This window comes from Grus americana, chromosome 1 (assembly GCF_028858705.1).
Source record: "Grus americana isolate bGruAme1 chromosome 1, bGruAme1.mat, whole genome shotgun sequence".
NCBI lineage: Eukaryota > Metazoa > Chordata > Aves > Gruiformes > Gruidae > Grus > Grus americana.
Genome location: NC_072852.1, coordinates 85741592 through 85762122, shown reverse-complemented (window position 1 = coordinate 85762122; position 20531 = coordinate 85741592). Strand labels below are relative to the sequence as shown.

Sequence of the window (20531 nt, the reverse complement as noted above, 5' to 3'; positions counted from 1 at the left end):
TTCTTGTCGTTGTGCCCTTGGCTTGGAGTTTCAGAATAACATACACACAGAAATTATAGCAGTGGGTATTACAGATGCAGCAAAAAATTATATAATTTTAATTTGAAAAGTCCGTGTTGTGTTAATATGCCTGAAACAAAAATGAAGCAGCTGATTTAAGATCCCTGTGACAGAGTGCTGCTCTGGCTAAGATCACCATCCCTATGTGGTTTTCTGTTACCCCTTCTGCATGAGGCTATGATACCCATAGCACAGGATGGACAGTGCATGACCTAATGGTATTCACAACCTACCATTGTCACACAATCACCATCAACACATTTTACCACTGGCTGCTTGGCTACAAACTAAGACAGCTGAGAAGCAGACCTAATAGGTTTCTACTTCTTCTGCTACATGGGATATGTACTCTCTGGCAGAGATGTAGATGGACAGTTGAGAGCAGTAAGTCTTTGGATATTTCAGATAAACCTGAAAAGTACTGTGAGTCAAAGGTCTAATACTGCCTCAGTAGCTCAATAAAAGTTATCTTTCCACTCCTTGGTTGTAGCAGAATTATGAGATGACAATGTTAATTCCTTCACAGCAAACAAAATCATTCAGACAACTTTCCTAGCCTGAGTTGCTGAATTTAGTTTCATTCTGTACTTTAGTCAGAATAAGCCTCGTTCTCATAACCCTGTCTAGACAAATTCTGTGCAGCCAGGAGCAGAACTGATACTGCCTGAGACCCAGAAAAAGATTCATCTTCAAGACTAGTCTCTTCTCCTGTAGAAAATACTTTCTATTGTACAGCAAACCACATCTGAGTTTGTAGTTTGACAGCAATAGAAATGCTAATACTCCTTTGGTTTCATTTAAAAAAAACCCTGACAGATCTTCTCTCCAGTGGGCAGCTTTTGAGTAATTGCATGTGATGTACTATCTTGTATCTGGACACCATCTTACCTAAGACAGGAACAAAATGAAGAGTTCAGTGACTGTTTTATTTATATATTTTGCTTGCAAAATGATGTGGAGGACAAGATTTAGGAGAAAAGTGTGAGATCTTACAGAGTTCATATTAAATTAAAACAAAATTCTGAACTTCTACAGTTTAAGTCTTTGTAATTCAGCAGACAAATACAGAAAGGACTATAGGGCAAGGTAACTGCAAAAATTTAATAGTGTGACACCAGTAGAGAAAAATGTTAGGATATAACCTCAAGTATGTAATTAAAAGTGTCAGGATTAAATTTGGAAGGGTTGCATATTACAAGCCACACCTTGTCAGAATGAGCTGTCAAGGTGTTGCCTGCAATGAGCAAGAAATGAAATAGTCTCTTTAAGAGAAATGACTGCAGGTGGACATTTTAAAACTAGACAGGACAGAAATACAGATACCAATTGGGAACATTTATATTCTGGGTGGGAGGTGAAGTGGGTGAGGTGATAAAGTCAAAACCATCAGAAATAGAAAAGACCTATAAATAAAGCCCTTCCGGATCTTTGGGAATGAAAGGTGTTAGAGGAACATAAACCACTAGTATTCATTTTTCACAGATGGACCAAAGAAACCATCAAAAGATGGTTTAATTTTTCAAATGAACAAGGGAAAAATGTGTTTGTTTTGTTGGGTTTTTTTTTATATAGAAGTAAACTGAACTAGGCTGATGCTACTTGTACTCAGAGAGAGTACAAGGGATTGATGTCTTGTAGTATCAAGCTACTGAAGATAGAGTGAACTATATGAAAGTATCTAGAAGAGGCTCAGGCAAATCTGGTTCCCAGTGGGAAACTACTAAATCTTAAAATAAAAAAATAAAAAAAGGTACAAGAGGAGGTGACATATTTTAAGTAGGATCAACCTTAATGTATTAAGTTGTTGACCCATAACTTGCAGATGACTTTGTGCACATGTAAAGCTGTAGCATCTTGCTCACTCTTTCTCAGTTTTCAGCATTTTACTTCACGTCTCAGTTTTCAGTTACTTCATGTTAAAGATGTAGAGGTACTGATGGGCCAGACCGTGGTCTGTGTCTCATGTTTGTGTCTTCTGTCTTCTAGATGCTATAGGTATCAAATCTGAGTCAACGGGCTGTAAGCATTCTGGCTTTATTGAGATTTGGTGTTGGAGAGGCAAAACACAAGATAAAATGAAGTGGAGTAGGCCAGGGAGTTACACATAACTTCTGTATCTCTCAACAACAGGAAACTAAATTAAGGGATCACATATCCCACACAGCTCCCTACAGTGCTTTGTGGACATGCTGAGAGTCTTTCAGATAGTGTCAGGGACTTTCAGATATTGTGAGCATTCTCAAATCTGCCTCATCAACACATCCAGATACATTACCTGACAATTAAGAATCAATTGTTAATCCTGCCCTTCTTGTTGGTAACACTGTGTTCAAAACCCTTTAATTATGAGCTCTTCTTTGCAGGGGAACTATTTATTTATTACAGCTTACCTCTTATGAAGTTGTGGCAGTTTAACAGAAAAAGACACTGAAGGAGAAAACCTAGCTCTTAACTGCCTTGTGTCAATGTTTGGAGTCACCCACTTCAGCCAGCACCAATAATTTGCCATTACTTTGCATTGATGTAGGTATCTGCAGAGGAACGTTGAGGAAAAAGTCATTAAGGAAATTTTCCAAGACAGAGCAAGTAAGTTAGAGCCAGGAACAGAAGGCAGCCTAACTATCACTTATGATACTCCGGGTGTCTTTGATCTACAATCTTTTGGCTAGTTACAATAATATCACTATACTGTACATAGAGGGAAATGTTTTCTTTTAATGATGCCTCTTAACAATATTCCACGTTCTCCTAGGCTTGCCCCAGCCCAGCCCAGCCACCCCAGGCTACTGTTGTTCCAAAGCCAGTTCAATCTGTCATACATGTCCCATTGCAACCAAGCTGCCCGGGCCGAGGCAAGATGGCAAAGCTCATAAATCCAGAAGAGATGACATCCAGGGATTATTACTTTGATTCCTATGCTCACTTTGGAATTCATGAGGTAATATTTTTATTTCAGCAAGTATTTAATAATGATAATGATGATGATAATAATAATAATAGTAATAATAATGTTTTCTTTGATTTATTAGCTATTTATCCCTCTCCCACTTGCTCATGATTGATTGTATTCCATTGCCTTTCCTCAGAAGATTGTATAATCTGGTTAAGTGCCAAAGATATTACCCCATTCTCTAGAGACCTGTACTCAAAACCTGTGTCTCACTTAGATCCTTGTATATGAGTTCTCCACAGACCTTATATTAGCTATCCGTACAGCGGTGATCTTCATTTGAGTGCATCAATTTAGTGCATTTATGAGGGCTGCAAACTAACCCAACCACAAACCTTATTGCTAAGTTAGGTCTTTTGTTCTCTTGTATATTTGAGCCCAGATGCCAGCAGAACAGTTTGTCAAATGACATGGGAAGCCAAGTAATTTCTTGACTCCTGGCATGTTACTTGAACACACAGGCTGCATTAAAGAGAACATATAGCCCAATAGCCTCCAGTAAATACATTCCTGGAAAGAATTCAAAATACAGTGGACCATATTTACCATGAAAAAGTTGACTGTAGACCAGTTCTAGAGATGACATTAATATCTTATATTTATGTGGCCGAAGAGGATGATATCTTAAAAACTAGGATGCAAAATGGCCAAACATTGTAAAATCAGTGTCACTTTTCACAAACCACATAACAAACAGTATCTATTTCCATTACTCTAGTAACTGTTTGTGGGGTGTATACATAAACAGAAGATTTCTATCTGCCAATTATATCTTGCCAGTGTTGCATTCAGAAATTCAATCCAAGAATGGAGGAATATAGAGGAACAATTGAGTGGGAAGGAGACCTAAGAGAAATATTGAAGATAGATCAGAGATCTCAAATCAGATTGAGCTCCTGATGGAAGGATGCAGCTCTGTAGGTCTCAGGGAGTGCGGGGAATATCTGGGACCTCTTACTGAGGCTGGGAAGTGAGAGGTTGCCTCCTTGCCTGCAGGAGGTGTGCAATGGTAGAGTATCTTGTGTCAACAAGTAAAGGAGCTGCTACAGGAGGCTGGCAAACTTTGCAGCATCAGGGACATGAGGAAGAGACTGACTGGATCTTCTCCAAGATTCTGAAGCAACAAGAGCCTAAATCCACAACTGTACTGAAAGGAGGGGCAGTCAGAACCTGTATTTATCAGGTTTAGAAGTGGCAACTCCTCTGAAGATTGGAAACTTGTGACTTCTGGCAACAGGAGGAAGGCTCCTGATCCACCTTCAGATCTCTAGCTACAGAAAAGTTTCAGTGCCTTCATTGTAGATGAGGGGCAGGAAGTTCTGTCCAACGAAGCATCAGAACCAATTGGCCCTGAGCCACGCAGAAGCACTGGGAGGAAGTGGCAAGTGATAGTAGTGGAAGGCTCTCTTCTGCAGGGGACAGAGTCCCCCATCTACTAACCTGACCTGCTGTCTAGGCATTTAGATCAGGGACATTGTGGAGAGGCTGCTGGCATTTGTCCGGCCTTTAGACCAGCTTTGGATTATTACTGCTACTCTTCTGCATGAGCACCAATGAGACCTGGAGTATATCAAGTGTGACTACACTGCTCTTAGGATGATAATCAACTGCAAGGTGTGCCAGCTTGTTCTTTGCCTTGATTCTAACAGTGCAAATAAGGACTTGAGAAGTGCTCCTGTATGTCCACAGCTGGTGTCAATGACAAGTTTTCAGCTCTTATGTCTGTGGGACCCTCTTTGAGGATTGAGGTCTGCTAGGAAGAGATGGAATCCACCTGTCAAACCAGGCCAAAAGTGTATTTGCCAACAGATTGGCCAACCTGGTGAAGAGACCTTTAAGCTAAGAAAGATAGGGGAAAGAAATGATGACCCACAGTCACATAGGGAAGTGGTGGACTGACTTGGTAAGCAAAAGATGCAGGGTGGTGTGGACAAGACCTCATAGTCAGTAAATAGAACAGAATGGAAGAGGCCCACCCGAAGTGTAAGCACACAAAAAAGGAAGTACCAAGAGGCAGCCTTATGGGGGAAGATCTTGCACCTTTTCTGGAAAATCAACATGAAAGCCTTTCTGAAGTGCTTGTACACTAATACATGCAGCCTGGGAAATGAACAGGAGAAATTAGGGGTCAGTGTACAGTTGCATGGGTACAGTCTCACAAGGATCAAAGAGATGGTGTGATATTGCTCACATGACTGGAATGCCACAATAGCTGGAAATAGGCTCTTCAGGAAGGACAGACTGGGAAGGTGAGAAAGGAGACAGAGCAGCTGAATGTATGGAATCATGTCCTCTATGGGACAGATGATGTTCCAGCTGAGAATTTATGCATCAGGATTAAATGGGAGACCAACATGGTTGACATTGTTGTGGGTGTCTGCTACAGATCACCTAATCAGAAGTAGATGAGGTCTTCTTAAGACAAGTGAAAGAAGGTTCATGTCTGCATGAGACATACATCTGATTTCTGGTCCATGGGAGACTTTAATCACCCCAACATCTGCTGAAGGGCAACAGAACAGTACAAAAGCAATCCAGGACACTTGATGATAAATCTAGACACAGATGACCTGAATTGAGGCGGGGGGGGGGGGGTGGTGTCTGCTGGTCCTGATACTAAAAAGAATGAACCAGCTGGGGATGTGATGGTCAGGACAGGCTTGGCTGCAGTGACCATGAGATGGTGAAGTTCAGGATCCTGAGAGCACGGATGCTTTCTTAGGATCCATGCTGTTTGTCTTGACAACCCTGGGTTTCAGGAGAGCAGTCTTCATCCTTTTCAGGGATCTACTTGGAAAAATCTCATGGGAGATGGTCCTGCAGAGGAGTCCAGGAAAACCGGTTGATTTTTAAGGCTCACCTCCTCCAAGAATGGCCCATTTCAACATGCAGAAAGTCAAGCAACAGTGGCAGGAGGCCTGCATGAATGAACAAGAAGCTCTTCACAAAATTCAAACCAAAAAAAGAAGCATACAGGAGGCAGAAGGGTCAAGCAACTCAGAAGTAATTTCAGGGCCAGGGTTAGGAAAGCTAAATTGCATCTGGACATGAATCTGGCAAAGGATGGGAAGGGTAACAAAGCAGGGCTTCTCTAGGTATATTAACAGCAAAATTAAAACTGGGGAAAAGGTAGGACTATTGCTGAATGAAGCAAGGTATCTGGTGACAAAGGATATGGAAAATTGCTTCGTCAGTTCTGGTTTTACTGTTTAGACTTGCCTTCAGGAATCCCAGGTCCCTAAGATGAGTGATGAAGTCTAGAGCGAGGAGGACTTACCCTCAACAGAGAAGGATCACTTAAACAAATCGGACATACATAAGTCTATGGGACCTGATGGGCTGTCTCCACCAGGGTTGAAGGAGCTGGTTGGTGTCATGGGAACAAACTTAATTGGAAAAAAATATTCTTTACTGGAAGGTTGGTAAAATGCAGGCTATGGAGCCTCTATCCTTGGACATATTTAAAACCTGATTATGTCATTTTTGCCTCTTGTTCTTTAATTGGTTACCACTGAGAAGAGTCTGTCTCTGCATTCTTTCCTCCCCCACTCAACAGATATTTGTACACATTGACAGGATCCCCCTGAACCTTCTTTTCTCCAGGCTGAACGATCCTAGCTCTCTCAATCTCTTATCACATGTCAGATGCTCCGATCTCTTAATCAGCTTCATGGGTCTTCACTGGATCTACTCCAACATCTCTTGTCCTGGGAAACCCAGAACTGGACACAGGACTCCAGATGTGGTCGCACCAGTGATGAACTACCTCCCTTGACCTGCTGGTGAACCTTTTTTTAGTGCAGCCCAGAATGCTGCAAGGGCACATTGCTGGCTCATGTTCAAATGGCTATCCACCAGGTTCCTAAGGTCAATTTTGGCAAACGCTGCTTTCCAGACAGCCAATCCTCAGCCTATACTAGAGCATGAGGTTATTCCTTCCTATGTGCAGGACTTTGCATTTCCCTTCAACTTTCTTGAGATTACGGTCAGTTCTTTTTTCAGCTTGTTGAGGTCTCTGATTTGCAGCACGACCATCTGGTGAATCAACCACTCCTCCCAGTTTTCTATCTATTGCGAACTTGCTGAGACTGCACTCTGTCCCATCATCCAGGTTATTGAAGGTATCCAACAGTATTGTCACCAGTATTGACTCCTAGGGAGGACACCACTATAGTGACTGGCCTCTAGATGGACTTCGTGCTGCCAATCACAACAGTTTGAGAGCAGCAGTTCAGTCAGTTTTCAGTCCACTTCACTGTTCATATTTCATCAGTTTTTCAGAGAGGATGTTGTGGGAAAGTGTTGAAAGTCTTGCTAAAATCAAGATAAATAAGCATTCACTCCTCTTCCCTCATCCATAGAGACCATTATTTCACCATAGAAGGCTATCAGGTGGCCACTCATCTCCAAATACATGCTGAACACTCCCAATCACCTTCTTTTCCTTAATATGTTTGGAAACAGTTTCTGTGACAGTGTGCTCCATCACCTTTCCAGTGTTGTTGGACTGTTCCTCTGCCTCTTTCTTTGCGTGATACCAAACCATGCTTTATGATGATAAAAATAGCCTTTTATTCATCTACAGTTATTGAATATATATAGTCTCCTGCCAAGACAGGTAAGCGAGAAACTGATATATGTAACAATCCAGTGCACTAGTGCTTCAGACTGCTGGGCAGTGAGCTGATTCCTTTTATCCTGAAATTCAAAAACTCATTTGTCTACTTGCTTAAACTATGAAATGATGACAGTAGAACAAGAAAAAGTTCAGCCTTCTTGACCTAACAGAAGCATTTTGAGAAAATTAAAATGTGTATTGAATGGCCTACACTTCTCTTAAAAATGTCTTGGATCTTCACCTCAATGCTCTTTATTGGTATAGTTCAACTGATATATGCACACCTGAGAGCAAGGTGTCAATGGAATGAAATGCATGTACTGCTGCTATCAAAGAAGCAAAAATCATCACCTAACAATTATAACTTAGACTACTAGTCTAGAATATACATTAATATCTTCTAGAAATTGGTCGTGTAAATGAGTCAAAAGAAGAGCAGTAAGGGAATACCATACAGCACAGTATCTCAAGATCTGCTATGGACTTCTTGCATCACTTTGGGCAAGGCTATCAAGACTTGCTGTCTTAAATCATTTATGGAATGATTTCTTTTGTGTTCAAAGAGGAACCTCAGAAAGTCCCTCTGCTGAGGCTCTAGGTTGTGCATGGTTTAGGAGAAAAGGAAAGCTTGGATTTATGTATAGCTTCTGTCTGTACACAAAGCAGTGGTGTGGTTAGATTACATTCTGGTTATCAATTGTAACAGTGAAGAAATATTTAGAGAAATAAAATTGTACAAAGGACATTATGCTGCTTCTCAATAATCCAATTCTAAGTAGCTACCATTTTACAGTTGCTTTGATATGTGCACCCCTAAGTACTTGAAAAACTATTCGGGTTGTTTGTTAATAATGCTTAAATTTTAATAAAGGAATTAATTCAGCACTTCAAATAATAACACAATGTCTTTTTTTATCACAGGAAATGTTAAAGGATGAAGTGCGCACATTAACCTATAGAAACTCAATGTATCACAATAAACATGTTTTTAAAGATAAGATTGTCCTTGATGTTGGAAGTGGCACGGGAATCCTCTCCATGTTTGCTGCAAAGGCAGGAGCCAAGAAGGTATATGGGGTAAGAAGACTTTCTCTCATATTTTTGAGCTTGTTTATGCATTTTGCCTGAGAATTTGGCTTTGTGATTTATCTTTTCTTACTTGTCTTGGTTTGAAATTCTTCTCTCCAAGCTCTTGTATGTCTTGATATACAGTGACTTTCTATTGCTTTCTACACCCTGCCTTTTCCAAATTGAGATATAATGTATTTTCTTGTATGGAATCTTTGGTGATCTGGTACATAGCCACGTTTCTTCTTGGCTGCAAAAAATATTAAAGAAGGGACTCACTCCTACTCAGAGGGGTCAAAAGAACTATCTTGCTTTTTTAAATTCTTGTTCTGCAACTTTGTAGTCTTGGAAACAAATTTCTTTTTACACTTTTCCCTGTACATTACAACTCAGCAAATCATGTAAGAAAGCATGTGCATGTTTTCTGTGCCAACAATAACGCTTTTCAGAGACAGAAGGGAATGATTACTTTAAATATATTGAACTTTAGGAGCATGAATGTGCAGTTCTCTGCAGAGAAAAAATTAGAGCATAGATTTACTTCCTAAGTATGTTCAGAGTTATTTATACTGACTCTAAAATGACAAATACAATTTCTTTTTGCTTTGGATTTCTGTTTGCCCTGCAGGCACAACACAACATAGGAAAGGGGACCTAGATTCTATTTCTCTGTGTACTTCTTTGACAAAATTGTTCACTAAAACGTCGTTGGCTACATCTGTGCATTTGAAGACACTGATGTCACTGAGTATCTAAACTGTGTGTCTTTATTACTAGTAATGATACATGAAATGCAAGGACTCCTGTTCAATTCTCAAGCTTATATTTTCAAAATCCAATGTTAATTCTAAGTGCCTTATCTGAGTATTAGACTAGAGCATGGAAGTACAGATAGCTGAAATCAGAAGGTGCTGGCAAAATTTTTGGAGTTTAAGCATGAGACTTAATATACAGAATTGGCAGATAAAATGTATTTTTTGTTAACCAAGTACACAATTTATTATCTCAAAGCCTCAGGGAGAATAAACCTGTAGCCTTCTCTGATTCAGGAACGCAGGTCTCGCGCAAGGACATTGCAGTACTGTAAAAGTAAAGCATATGCAAAATGATGATGCTGTGCTCCCACCTTCCTATGTCCCAGATACCTGGCCATATGGTCTTCCACCCTCCCTTGTGCTGGCACTGGTGCTTATCTGATTCTACAGTGAGCCAGCTCACTGGCGGAAAATTCACCCAGTGAAAGGAAAGTAAATACTTTTCCACAGGTTTACAGGTTTGTTGTTGTTGAGTTGTTGGGTTTGTTTGGTTTTTTTTTATTTAGGCTTCTTTACAGTTCAGGCTGTACATCAGGCATTTATAAAGCTTGATGTCACAACAGTATCAGCTCACCCATGGACTGTTCAGCACTGAAGCTGTGGCATGTGCCATCCAGGAAACTTAGCTCTCAAGAAAAGAGAAAGTTTCACTTAGGTGTGAAACTCCTCTGCACCGCCTTAAGAGTTTCAGCCCTCTTGTCACATCAGCTACATCACCACAAACCCTGTTACACAGCAAGCTGCAGCATTGTATTTGTGTTGGAAAGACAGGTATTTCAGAGATCTGATAGTGGCAATCTTACAGTCAAATTCAGACTTTATGCTCCTATTGGCAAAGAGTGCCAATGGAAACTGTGAATGTTCCTTTTAAAAAGCAAACACTTGTGTGGTGGGTTGACCCTGGCTGGAGGCCAGGTGCCCGCCAGAGTCGCTCTCTCACTCCGCTCATTCACTAAACAGGGGAGAAAAGGCATAACGAAATGCTTGTAGGTCGAGATAAGAACAGGGAGAGATCACTCTCTAATTGTTGTCACGAGCAAAACAGACCAAACTTAGAGAGGGAATTCATCTAATTTATTACTAGGCAAAACAGAGTAGAGGAATGAGAAAATAAAATCAACTCTTAAAACACTTCCCCCCACCCCTCCCATCTTCCCGGGCTCAACTTCACTCCCGGCTTCAACCTTCCCCCCCTCAGCAGCACAGGGGGACGGGGAATGGGGGTTACGGTCAGTTCATCTCACGTTGTTTCTGCCGCTTCTTCATCCCCAGGGGGAGGACTCCTCTCATCGTTCCCCTGCTCTAGCATGGAGTCCCTCTCAACGGGTGCAGACCTTCAGGAGCAAACTGCTCCAGCGTTGGGTCCCCCACGGGGTCACAAGTCCTGCCAGCAAACCTGCCCTGGCGTGGGCTCCCTTCTGCACGGGTCCACCGGTCCGGCCAGGAACTTGCTCCAGTGTGGGCTTCCCACGGGCCGCAGCCTCCTTCAGGTGCCTCCACCTGCTCTGGCATGGGGTCCTCCACGGGCTGCAGGTGGAATCTCTACACCCCGTCATGCTTCCTCCATGGGCTGCAGGGGGACAGCCTGCTTCACCATGGTCTTCACCATGGGCTGCAGGGGGATCTCTGCTCTGGTGCCTGGAGCACCTCCTCCCCCTCCTTCTGCACTGACCTTGGTGTCTGCAGAGTTTCTTACATCTTCTCACTCCTCTCTCCGGCTGCAAAAGCTCTCTCTCCCTAAGTGTTTTTCTTCTTCTTAAATATGTTATCACAGAGGCGCTGATTGGCTTGGCCTTGGCCAGCGGCGGGTCCGTCTTAGAGCTGGCTGGCATTGGCTCTATCAGACACAGGAGAAGCTTCTAGCAGCTTCTCACAGAAGCCACCCCTGTAGCCCCCCCGCTACCAAAACCTTGCCACGCAAACCCAACACAACTTGCCATGAGTTATTACATACAGCTGAGATGTTCCAGTTTCTTCTCTACAGTAAGATGTGATTTTTTTTTTTTTTTCAAATAGCATGATGTGGGAATAGTTGACAAATGCAGTGTATTGGTTTTCTGACTACAGTGCCCCTGAAATCAGTCTCCTCTTTTGAACTCTTTCCTTTCTTCAGGTTCAAATTCATCCACTACCCCGTCTGGTTCTTCTTATACCTTCTTACTCACTGTTGGAACTTATTCCTTGCCACTACCTCAGCCAACTGCTAGAATCACCTCTGGGTGTTGAAGAGGTGTAAATCATAGAATCGTTGACTCATAGAAAGATTTACTTTAGGAGACCTCTGGAAGTATTTATTCCAACCTCCTGCTCAAAGCAGACTTAAGTTTAAAGCCATATCAGGTTGATCAAGGCCTTGTCCAATCCAATTTGGAAAATCTCCAAGTATGAAGATTCTAAATCCTCTCCCAGCACCTATTCCAGTGCTACAATCAGCAGGATTCTTGAAGCTCCTGATTGCTGCCTTTTGTCCTGTCACTGTGCACTTCAGAGAATAGTTTGACTTCATTTTCTCTGCAAGCCCTTTTTGCATAGGTGAAGATAGCTATTGGATTGGGGGGATCTCTTCTACAAGCTGAACAGAACCAGCCCCCTCAGTTTTTCCTCTTTCTTCATGTGCTCTGACCCCTAACCATCATGGGAGGATAACAGTAGATCGTGCAATGACGTTCATCTAACTGGGGAGCTGTTGTAAGACATACAGAGATAGGATTGGCACATGGTTGTTGATGTTTGGGAGGGGTGAGTGAGGGACAGAACAATACATTCAATTAACTCTTGAAATGTTGGTTTGTCTGCTGCGTTTAGTTATACAAAATTCAGGACAATCACTGCAGTAGAACTACCTGAATTCTATGGTATTTTCACACAAACAAGACAGGTAAGGAGTTAACAGACATAAAATGAAAGTGCATGTCAGATGTTAACTGGTTTGGATAAAAAGGTGGTGATGAGGACACAGCCAGGAGAAAAGGAAATCTGGGAATGTGGTGACTTCCAGAAAGAGACCCCAGTAAAAGAGGAGTCATTTGCAGCATTACACTGAAGACTGAGAAGAGATGAATAGACACACACAGAACTAGATACAGTTGAAGAAACTAAAGGGTCCATACTGGGACCACTACTACTTGATAGATTCATTAAGATGGATAGTAGGATTGAGTTCACCCTCAGCAAATTTGCAGATGACACAAAGGTGAGTGGTGCATTTGATATACTTGAGGGAAAAGATGCCATCCAGAGGGACTTTGACGGGCTTGAGAAGTGGACAAGTGTGAACCTCATGATGTTTCACAAGGCCAAGTGCAAGGTCCTGCACTTGAATCAGGGCAATCATCGCTATCAATACACACTAGAGGATGAATGGATTGAGAGCAGCCCTGCAGATAAGGACTTGGGGATACTGTTGGGTGGAAAATTGGACATAAGCCAGCAATGTGTGCTTGCAGCCCATAAAGCCAATTGTATATAGGGCTAAGGAAGAAACATGGCCAGCAGGATAAGAAAGATGATACTCTTCCTCTACTCTGCTCTGGTGAGACCCCACCTGGAGTACTGTGTCCAGCTCTGGAATCCCCAGTACAAGAAAGACATCGACCTGTTGGAGTGGGTCCAGAGGAAGGCAATGAAGATGATCAAAGGGCTGGAGCACCTCTCCTATGAAGGCAGGCTGAGAGAGTTGGGGTTGTTCAGCCTGGAGGAGAGAAAGCTCCGGGGACACCTTATTGCAGCCTTTCAGTACCTAAAAGAGGCTTATAAGAAAGGTGGAGAAAGACTTTTTTAACAGGTCCTATAGTGATAGGACAAGGGGCAAAGTTTTAAACTGAAAGAGGGTAGATTTAGATTGGATATAATGAAGAAATTCTTTACAATGAGCGTGGTGAGAACCTGGAACAGGTTGCCCAGAGAAGTTGTGGATGCTCCATCATTGGAAGTATTCAAGGTCAGGTTGGATGAGGATTTGAGCAACCTGATCTAGTGAAAGATGTCCCTGCCCATAGCAGGGCAGTTGGACCAAATGATCTTTGAAGGTCCCTTCCAATCCAAACTATTCTATGACTGTAAACTGAGCTGCAGACATATTTCATTGGAACACAGAGTTTTCGTAAAATCCAAATGCTCTGTAATATTGGACAGATTTGAGCAGATCACTGACTTGAAAGAGAACTGGGGAAAAACCTGACAACCCTGAATTTTCTTCCTATTTCTTCACCTACAGAATTCAGTATTTTCTTTTTCAGAAACAAGTTGCTTTTTGAAATAAAATTGTACTACAGTATAGAGTTCAAGTCAAATTAGAGATTAACAGCTTTAGCCACCCTAAAGGAAGTTTATTTCCTGAAATATGTCTTCCTTCCTGGAACATTTGAGTGTTGTGTTATTATTTTGCTTCTTTGAGAATGAAGCTGACTTTTGGAAACTTGTAGTCATTCATGAAATAGAAATTTTTATGCAAAGGCATGTTTTTCTTTAGAAAGGTTGGAAAGCCACATCCAAACATCTATATACCCATGCTTTATTTAAAAATCATCCAAAAGAAGCAGAAATAATGGTCAATGAAATTGAAAATGCCAAATATATGTGAATACAGACAGGAAAACTGAGTATGCTATAATGGCTGTAATTAGAGACAAGTCATAGAGTCTATACAGTTTACAGTAAGGGAAGAAGCAGATGGATGGAGAAAAAGGACACAGTTCTCTCCAAGGGATTTCTTTCTTTGATTCTCTGGACTGGTACTCTAGTGTTCCTTCCTTTTGGTTTATTTTCAGGCCACTGAGTCAGACATCTTAAGGAGTGGTTTACATCCACAGGCAAGCTAAGTAGAATTAATGTTCATCTTCCCATGGGGACAGGGATTGATTTTATGACTATTACATCTAGCTCTTTCATAGGCTATATAAAAAGAATAAGGGATTTGTATGTCCTTCCATCTGCTGTTCTGCCATCTGTGAGTGCCATTGTCACCAAAATCCGGGAATAAACCTCATAACACCAATGTAGTGTTAAAAGGCAGGCATTCTTTATTGCAGCACTGGATGCACGGGGGATAGTTCCACCCAACGTGCATGCCAGGTGATCACCAACACACAGGTTATATAGGATCAAAACATACATATTCATCGTTTTTCTCAGAAAGGGCAGTCCTATGATAATCATTTCTTAGAATCCATTTCCATATTCTCCTCCCTGTTATGCATGCTCAGTGATTTGAGTCGGTGGTCCTCAAGGGTCTCTGGTGGTCGTCAGTGGTCTCACACCCGTGTCCGCTGGGTGACCCTCTTCTTGCAGGCATGCGCAGTATCCTTGCTGTGGATGCACCTGTCCATAACAACTTACTTCATAAGATTAATATCTCCAAACCTATTGTTCAGTTTGGTAGGGACTGTACATGGAACATAGCAGCACTGTACCTTGCCATGGTCAGTTAGCTTCATTACCTATTACCTTGGTTACACACTAATTATCTCAACCTGATTCTGTAGTTTCTATTTCACGGCCCCTATCCCACGGTTGCACCATCACAGAGGTCAAGCACACTTTGGCTTTTAAAGGTTAAATGGAATTCACTGGACATATAAAACACCTCACTAGAGATAATATAATACTATTTGCAATTCCCATAGGGGAATTAGAGAGACAAGGATTATATGAAGTATTATTGGCAATTAATGTCAAATTTGGAAGAGGTAAATTAGGAACTGATTATGTGACTACCAGCAACTTCGGCCCTCTTGATTCTAAAAGGGCACAAAACCCAGAGAGATTCATGGAACACAGTATTTCTCTAAAAGATATCAAAGGTCATTGCAAACATGGGCTTTTATGCTAGAACTCAGATTTTAACAAATTTAAGGGCAAATCTAAAACTAGAAGGTACTCTGTAATTCCTTCCCTAGTAAAAGCACAGAACTGGTCATAGGAAAAGACATGCAGATCTGGATGTTTTTGTAAATACAATAATTTCAGTCATTTCTTATGTGTAAATTGTCTGTATTCTTTTTTGATACCATGCATTTCAAAAGATGATAGATTTTTCAGAGAAAAGCAATTGCTTCTTGACACAGAATTATTGGCATAGTTCAAATTCTAACATTATTCACACAGTTTGAATGTATTTTGTTTTAAAATATGTGAGGAAATATAGCACCATGCTAATTCATTCCCTTCGGCAGATATTTTTGGGGAGGAGGCAATATTCTGAAGTAGCAGGAATAAATTAAATACTATTATTAATAATTATGTTATTTTGTAGTTAGGACCTCTTTTTTTCCACATCAACAGTTTTTTGAAACAATCTCAGTTTAACTCAAACACAGTTTAACTCAAACACAGACTGCAGTGTTAAGGTATCATTGATCATGATCCTGCCCACACAGGTTTAATTTACTCTTTATCAATGGTTACTTGCTCTATAGAGTCTTTTCTGCCTTCAGCAGATTTTGGTTTTATTCATATAGCTGAGATGTCTAACACATAATCACTCTTCCTCTTGCTTTTCTTTTTTTCCTAGATTGAATGCTCAAGTATATCTGACTACTCAGAAAAAATTATCAAGGCCAACCACTTGGACAACAGTAAGGCATATGTAAAAATAATTTCTTCAGGAGAAAGACAACTGTTTTGCTTTTTCTGATTAATTTATGTTGTGTGATTTATATGTAAATGGTAGTTTTGCATAATTTACTTATGTAAATACAAACCTAAACACCTCATCTAGCCACTACAACAATTCCTCATGGGAGAAGTTATGTCTACATTTACTTCTAGGCTCACAAACAACAGAAGCAAATAGGACTCATCAGTGGGCAGTTTAATTTAGCAAAGCAGACAGAAGGCCCCATAGTAGAGCTGAACTTTTTAAATTAAATCTGCCATGTATTCAATATCAATACAAATTTTTCACTAAGAATTTCTTCTGGCTTCCCACTTTTAAAAAAAATATTTTAAAAAAACCATTGAAACACACACAAATGAAAATGTTCAATTCTCAGAATAACAGTATCATAGAAGTTTATTTTTTTCTTGAAAGGAAAACTGTTGAAATTGCCAGGGATTTAAAAACAATACTAAAAATACCTCCAACCTACTGAAAACTCTTAACAAAAAATAATCAACAATCTCTATTTCATGTCTTCAGTCCTCCTCCAAATCACTGCCTGCAAAATGTCTTTGCAACAACCTAAAAAATCAGGCTTTTTTTAACTGAGGCTGTGAGACAGTTCTTGTTTAAAATTGCCCTTTGTGAAGAGCTTGCCTTTGCTGCAGAACGGCGTAGGTCATAGCTGGCTAGACTGTATCCTTTGCCCCCACTTTTAGCTGTGTCTGTGCTGGTGCTATGCTAGCACATGCACAGGAATAGATTTCTGTTCTGGTTTAGATCTGCTCTAATTTCTTTGCTGTCACTGGCAGCTTCTGATTGACACAGAGCTGTTTGGCAGGAGAATTTATTGTACATCATGCGTGTTCAAGTGCTGTGGTGTGAAAGACACAGCAGTGACGCGGGATATGAGAGGCTAGCCAGTGTATGCAACTTGGTTCAGAAAAAGAAGGAAGCAAAGGACCAGAAAATACTGCCCTCCACAGCAGGGATAAGGCACTAAACAATGAGGTGTTGACCTCAGCTTGGTTGTCCTGCACCTTTGGTACAGAGCCCTTATATTCCAAGTGTGGCCTTTCATCAAATAGCTACACAAACAGCATACCATATATCTATTCACGTTTGGATTTCCAGCAACAGGAATTGTGTGTGAAGGGACCGTTGTCAGAATAAATAAGAAAGATCCAGTGTGCTCCTGAGGTTACAGAAGGTATTTATCTCTGCTTCTTCCTCCTGTTTCTCCAATGAGCAAGTTCTCGAAAAAACTGGAGGAAGAAGCAGAGACCCCTCCACTTTAGCAGGAGACTTGCCTGGACAGATTCAGCAGTCTGTCCAACTCAGTTCAGTCTCCAAACAAATTACACAACTGAACTAACATTTACACTTACACACTTTACACTCACCCATATTCACTTTTATTTTAATGCAACCAGGTATTGAGCCGAAGTATCTTGTTGCTCATGGAAATTTTTCTTTTTTCCCTCTAATTGTTTAGAGAAATGCAGAGTCAGCAAAAGGGGCTGAACCAAGAGAAAACCCACTGTTTCCAGAACAGATATAATACAGCCAGGGACAGCACAATCTGTTCCCACATGGTGCCTTATGAAGATGTTTCATCAAAGTGAAGGGAGGTGGGAGGAACTTGTGCTGCTGCTGCTGCTTACCCTGTGACTGTTCTAGGTATAAAGAGAGGGCTTCAAAATCTGCAGGTGTGTCACTCTGACAGCTGTCAACAGTGCTAAAAATCACTCCAAAAGATTGTGGCAGTGAAAGTTCTTGGGAGAAAAGAGAACTAAAGAGAACTCATGGCTGGAGCTTATAGACTCGAAGAGTCTTCAGTATAACAGATGAACTATTGATCAACTAACTGTGAAAGGAAGGAGTTTAAAGAATGGGAAGGAGAACTCTGCTGCTCTTTTCCAATCAGGTTGCACATACCAGCTGATACTTTGTGTTACCAGTCTGAATCAGTGTTCCCAACTTCTTAGGAGGCCAGTCTGGATTAAAAGTTTGCTATGCAAATGAAGTGACCGCATCTGGTTACTGTAATACTAGTACTGCATGTATTTTGGAAAGATGAAACCTCCTTTTCCCTGGGCTGAGTTCTAAAAATCACTCAACCCACACTTCCACTCTTAAACAGCTAACCTAGTTCTAGCTAAATGAAAGTACCTTCATCTTCTTCAAACCGAATGTTGAACACTTTCATAAATAAAAGTTGCCATCATTAAAAATTGCCATTTATTAAGAGTAATCTTATCAATTAGTGATGGAAAGTAAAGTATTCGCTACTTACTTATTCCTGAATTTCAAGTGCATGAGTTGCCTTGTCAAGGAAGAATCCAGAACCATGAGACTTTACCCACTGCAACAAAAAATATAAGTAGCAATCAAACACAAGCTGAAAATTATTTATCTAAAGAATTTGGAATACATTTTTAAATAGGAGATATATTTTAAAAATGCAAGAATGATTAGTGAATTGTGTAGTGATCCTAAAATGAAATTATTTGTAACAACTGAACTAAATATAGACCACCATTTAATTTTCCTTTAAGCAAAATACCTGTTCTAGTATCAACCAGTTCTATTAATTGCTTGTTGATTTGCAGTGTATACCCACTCTCCTGTAAATAGTATACAGTATTGACAGTAATTTAATGTGCAATGTTGTAATAGTGTCTCTGAGGATCTGATATTCTACTACATCAAACTTCTAGCAATCTTTCTAATTTCCTTGAAACTAATTTGGTGACAAAATACCTGGCAGCAATGCTTTCCAGCAGTCATTTTAGAGAAATGTGGAAAGTTATACAAGTCTAAACCAGATAGAAGATTCAGAGTGAGAATGCTGGTATGTTATAAAAGATTCAATCATGAAGCAGAAAGGAATGCAAAATTATTTTTCATGAGAGAACCATGTTTGTACAAACTTTCTTGTTTGTGTACTATCAGGCTAGATCTTACTTTCTCAGTTGAGTCAGCTCCCCAGAATTCATGGAAGAAATAAGCCTTAGCTTCCTCATTGTGAAACCAGCATAATGTGTTTGAAAAGCTGATGAGAATTAGATCACAGTTCCATAAATCTCTAATATCTCAGTGATGAGATCATGTATGTGTACAGGGATATTTGAAGGATTCTAGGTGGATACTTTGCATTACTCGGTCAATGATCTAGAAATCTTCCAAATTCCAAAGGGCATGTAAAATGAGACCATGCAGGTAAACAGGTAAGGCCTGTTTTTCTGGGGTTTTTTACATATGGGTTTTATTTGGTTTTGGTTTTGGGGTTTATTATACCTACTGCAAGTAGTTTTAAAATAGCGTAAAGTCCATTGAGTCGCATGGAGTCACCCCTTATCTACAGGCATTCAAGAAGAGAATCACATTGAAAAGGTCACCCTGACATTCACCAATAAGGAATGTAGTCAGGTGTTTTATTATGTGAAACATATTTCTTTGGATTCTCTTTTCAGTAATCACAATATTTAAAGGTAAAGTGGAAGAAGTTGAATTACCTGTGGATAAAGTAGACATCATCATCAGCGAGTGGATGGGTTACTGTCTGTTCTATGAGTCAATGTTAAACACAGTCATCTTCGCACGAGACAAGTGGCTGGTAGGTGCTCTGCATGTCATACTCATTGTTGGACAAATCATCATTTATTTTCTGACTACAAGTCTTCTCTCTGCCACTATCACCATAACAAGACCCAGTTACATCTCCAAGTGCCATTTCTTAGGCTTTAACAAAGAGATTAACAAAGGGAATCTCAGTGTAAGAGCTTTGCTTTTGTTTACCTGCTGGTGAAATTCGTGTAGCGCTAATGACATTGCCACAGGCTGCAAGAGTTGCTGAGATTAAAGCTGATGTAACAATCTGAAGGAAAACAATAAAGGCATGCAAGGGGTGCTTGTCTGTTTTTTGTATGTGCAGTTCAAAATGTGATGTCTTTGTCAGGTGAATAGATTACGAGATCCATTTCCCCACAATTCATCAACAGAAACCTGGAGGGCTAATGTTTCCAGACCGAGCTGCTTTGTACGTGGTAGCAATTGAAGACAGACAGTACAAGGACTTCAAAATTCACTGTGAGTAAACACCTAAAAGTAACCTTTTTCTATGGTTATTTCTCTAAAATACTTGATTTATATTAGCCTAATGTAATCTTTTCACTGGCAAAGTTTTGTAAAAGCCAAGAAATCACACTGACCAGGCCAGAATTCCAATATAAACATGAACACTGAGAAAACTCTAGTCTGGTGATAAATTCAGGAAACTTGCAGTAATTTAAAGTGCACCAAGGAAAGATGCATGAATAAATTGTTGTAGCCCTTGTTTAGAGTTATATTGATACCTTTACCTCTATTTTAAAACTTGGATTTTAGGAGATTTACATCAACATTTCAATGTTGTTGTGA

The 20531-nt window shown here is 40.4% G+C and overlaps 1 protein-coding gene across 7 annotated transcripts in view; it reads left to right on the top strand.

Annotated features, from left to right (window-relative positions):
- The window catches only part of PRMT8 (protein arginine methyltransferase 8), a 74680-nt gene that overhangs the window by 34060 nt on the left and 20089 nt on the right, over nt 1-20531 (top strand). For 5 of the 7 annotated variants that reach the window (XM_054827403.1, XM_054827424.1, XM_054827414.1 and 2 more), the window contains 5 exons: nt 2813-2998; nt 8550-8705; nt 16023-16086; nt 19586-19728; nt 20114-20201. In XM_054827403.1, the coding sequence (XP_054683378.1) occupies nt 2813-2998; nt 8550-8705; nt 16023-16086; nt 19586-19728; nt 20114-20201 (637 nt within the window). The remainder of the gene's footprint in view (nt 1-2812; nt 2999-8549; nt 8706-16022; nt 16087-19585; nt 19729-20113; nt 20202-20531) is intronic. The other 2 variants (XM_054827431.1, XM_054827448.1) reach the window with 2 other exon arrangements.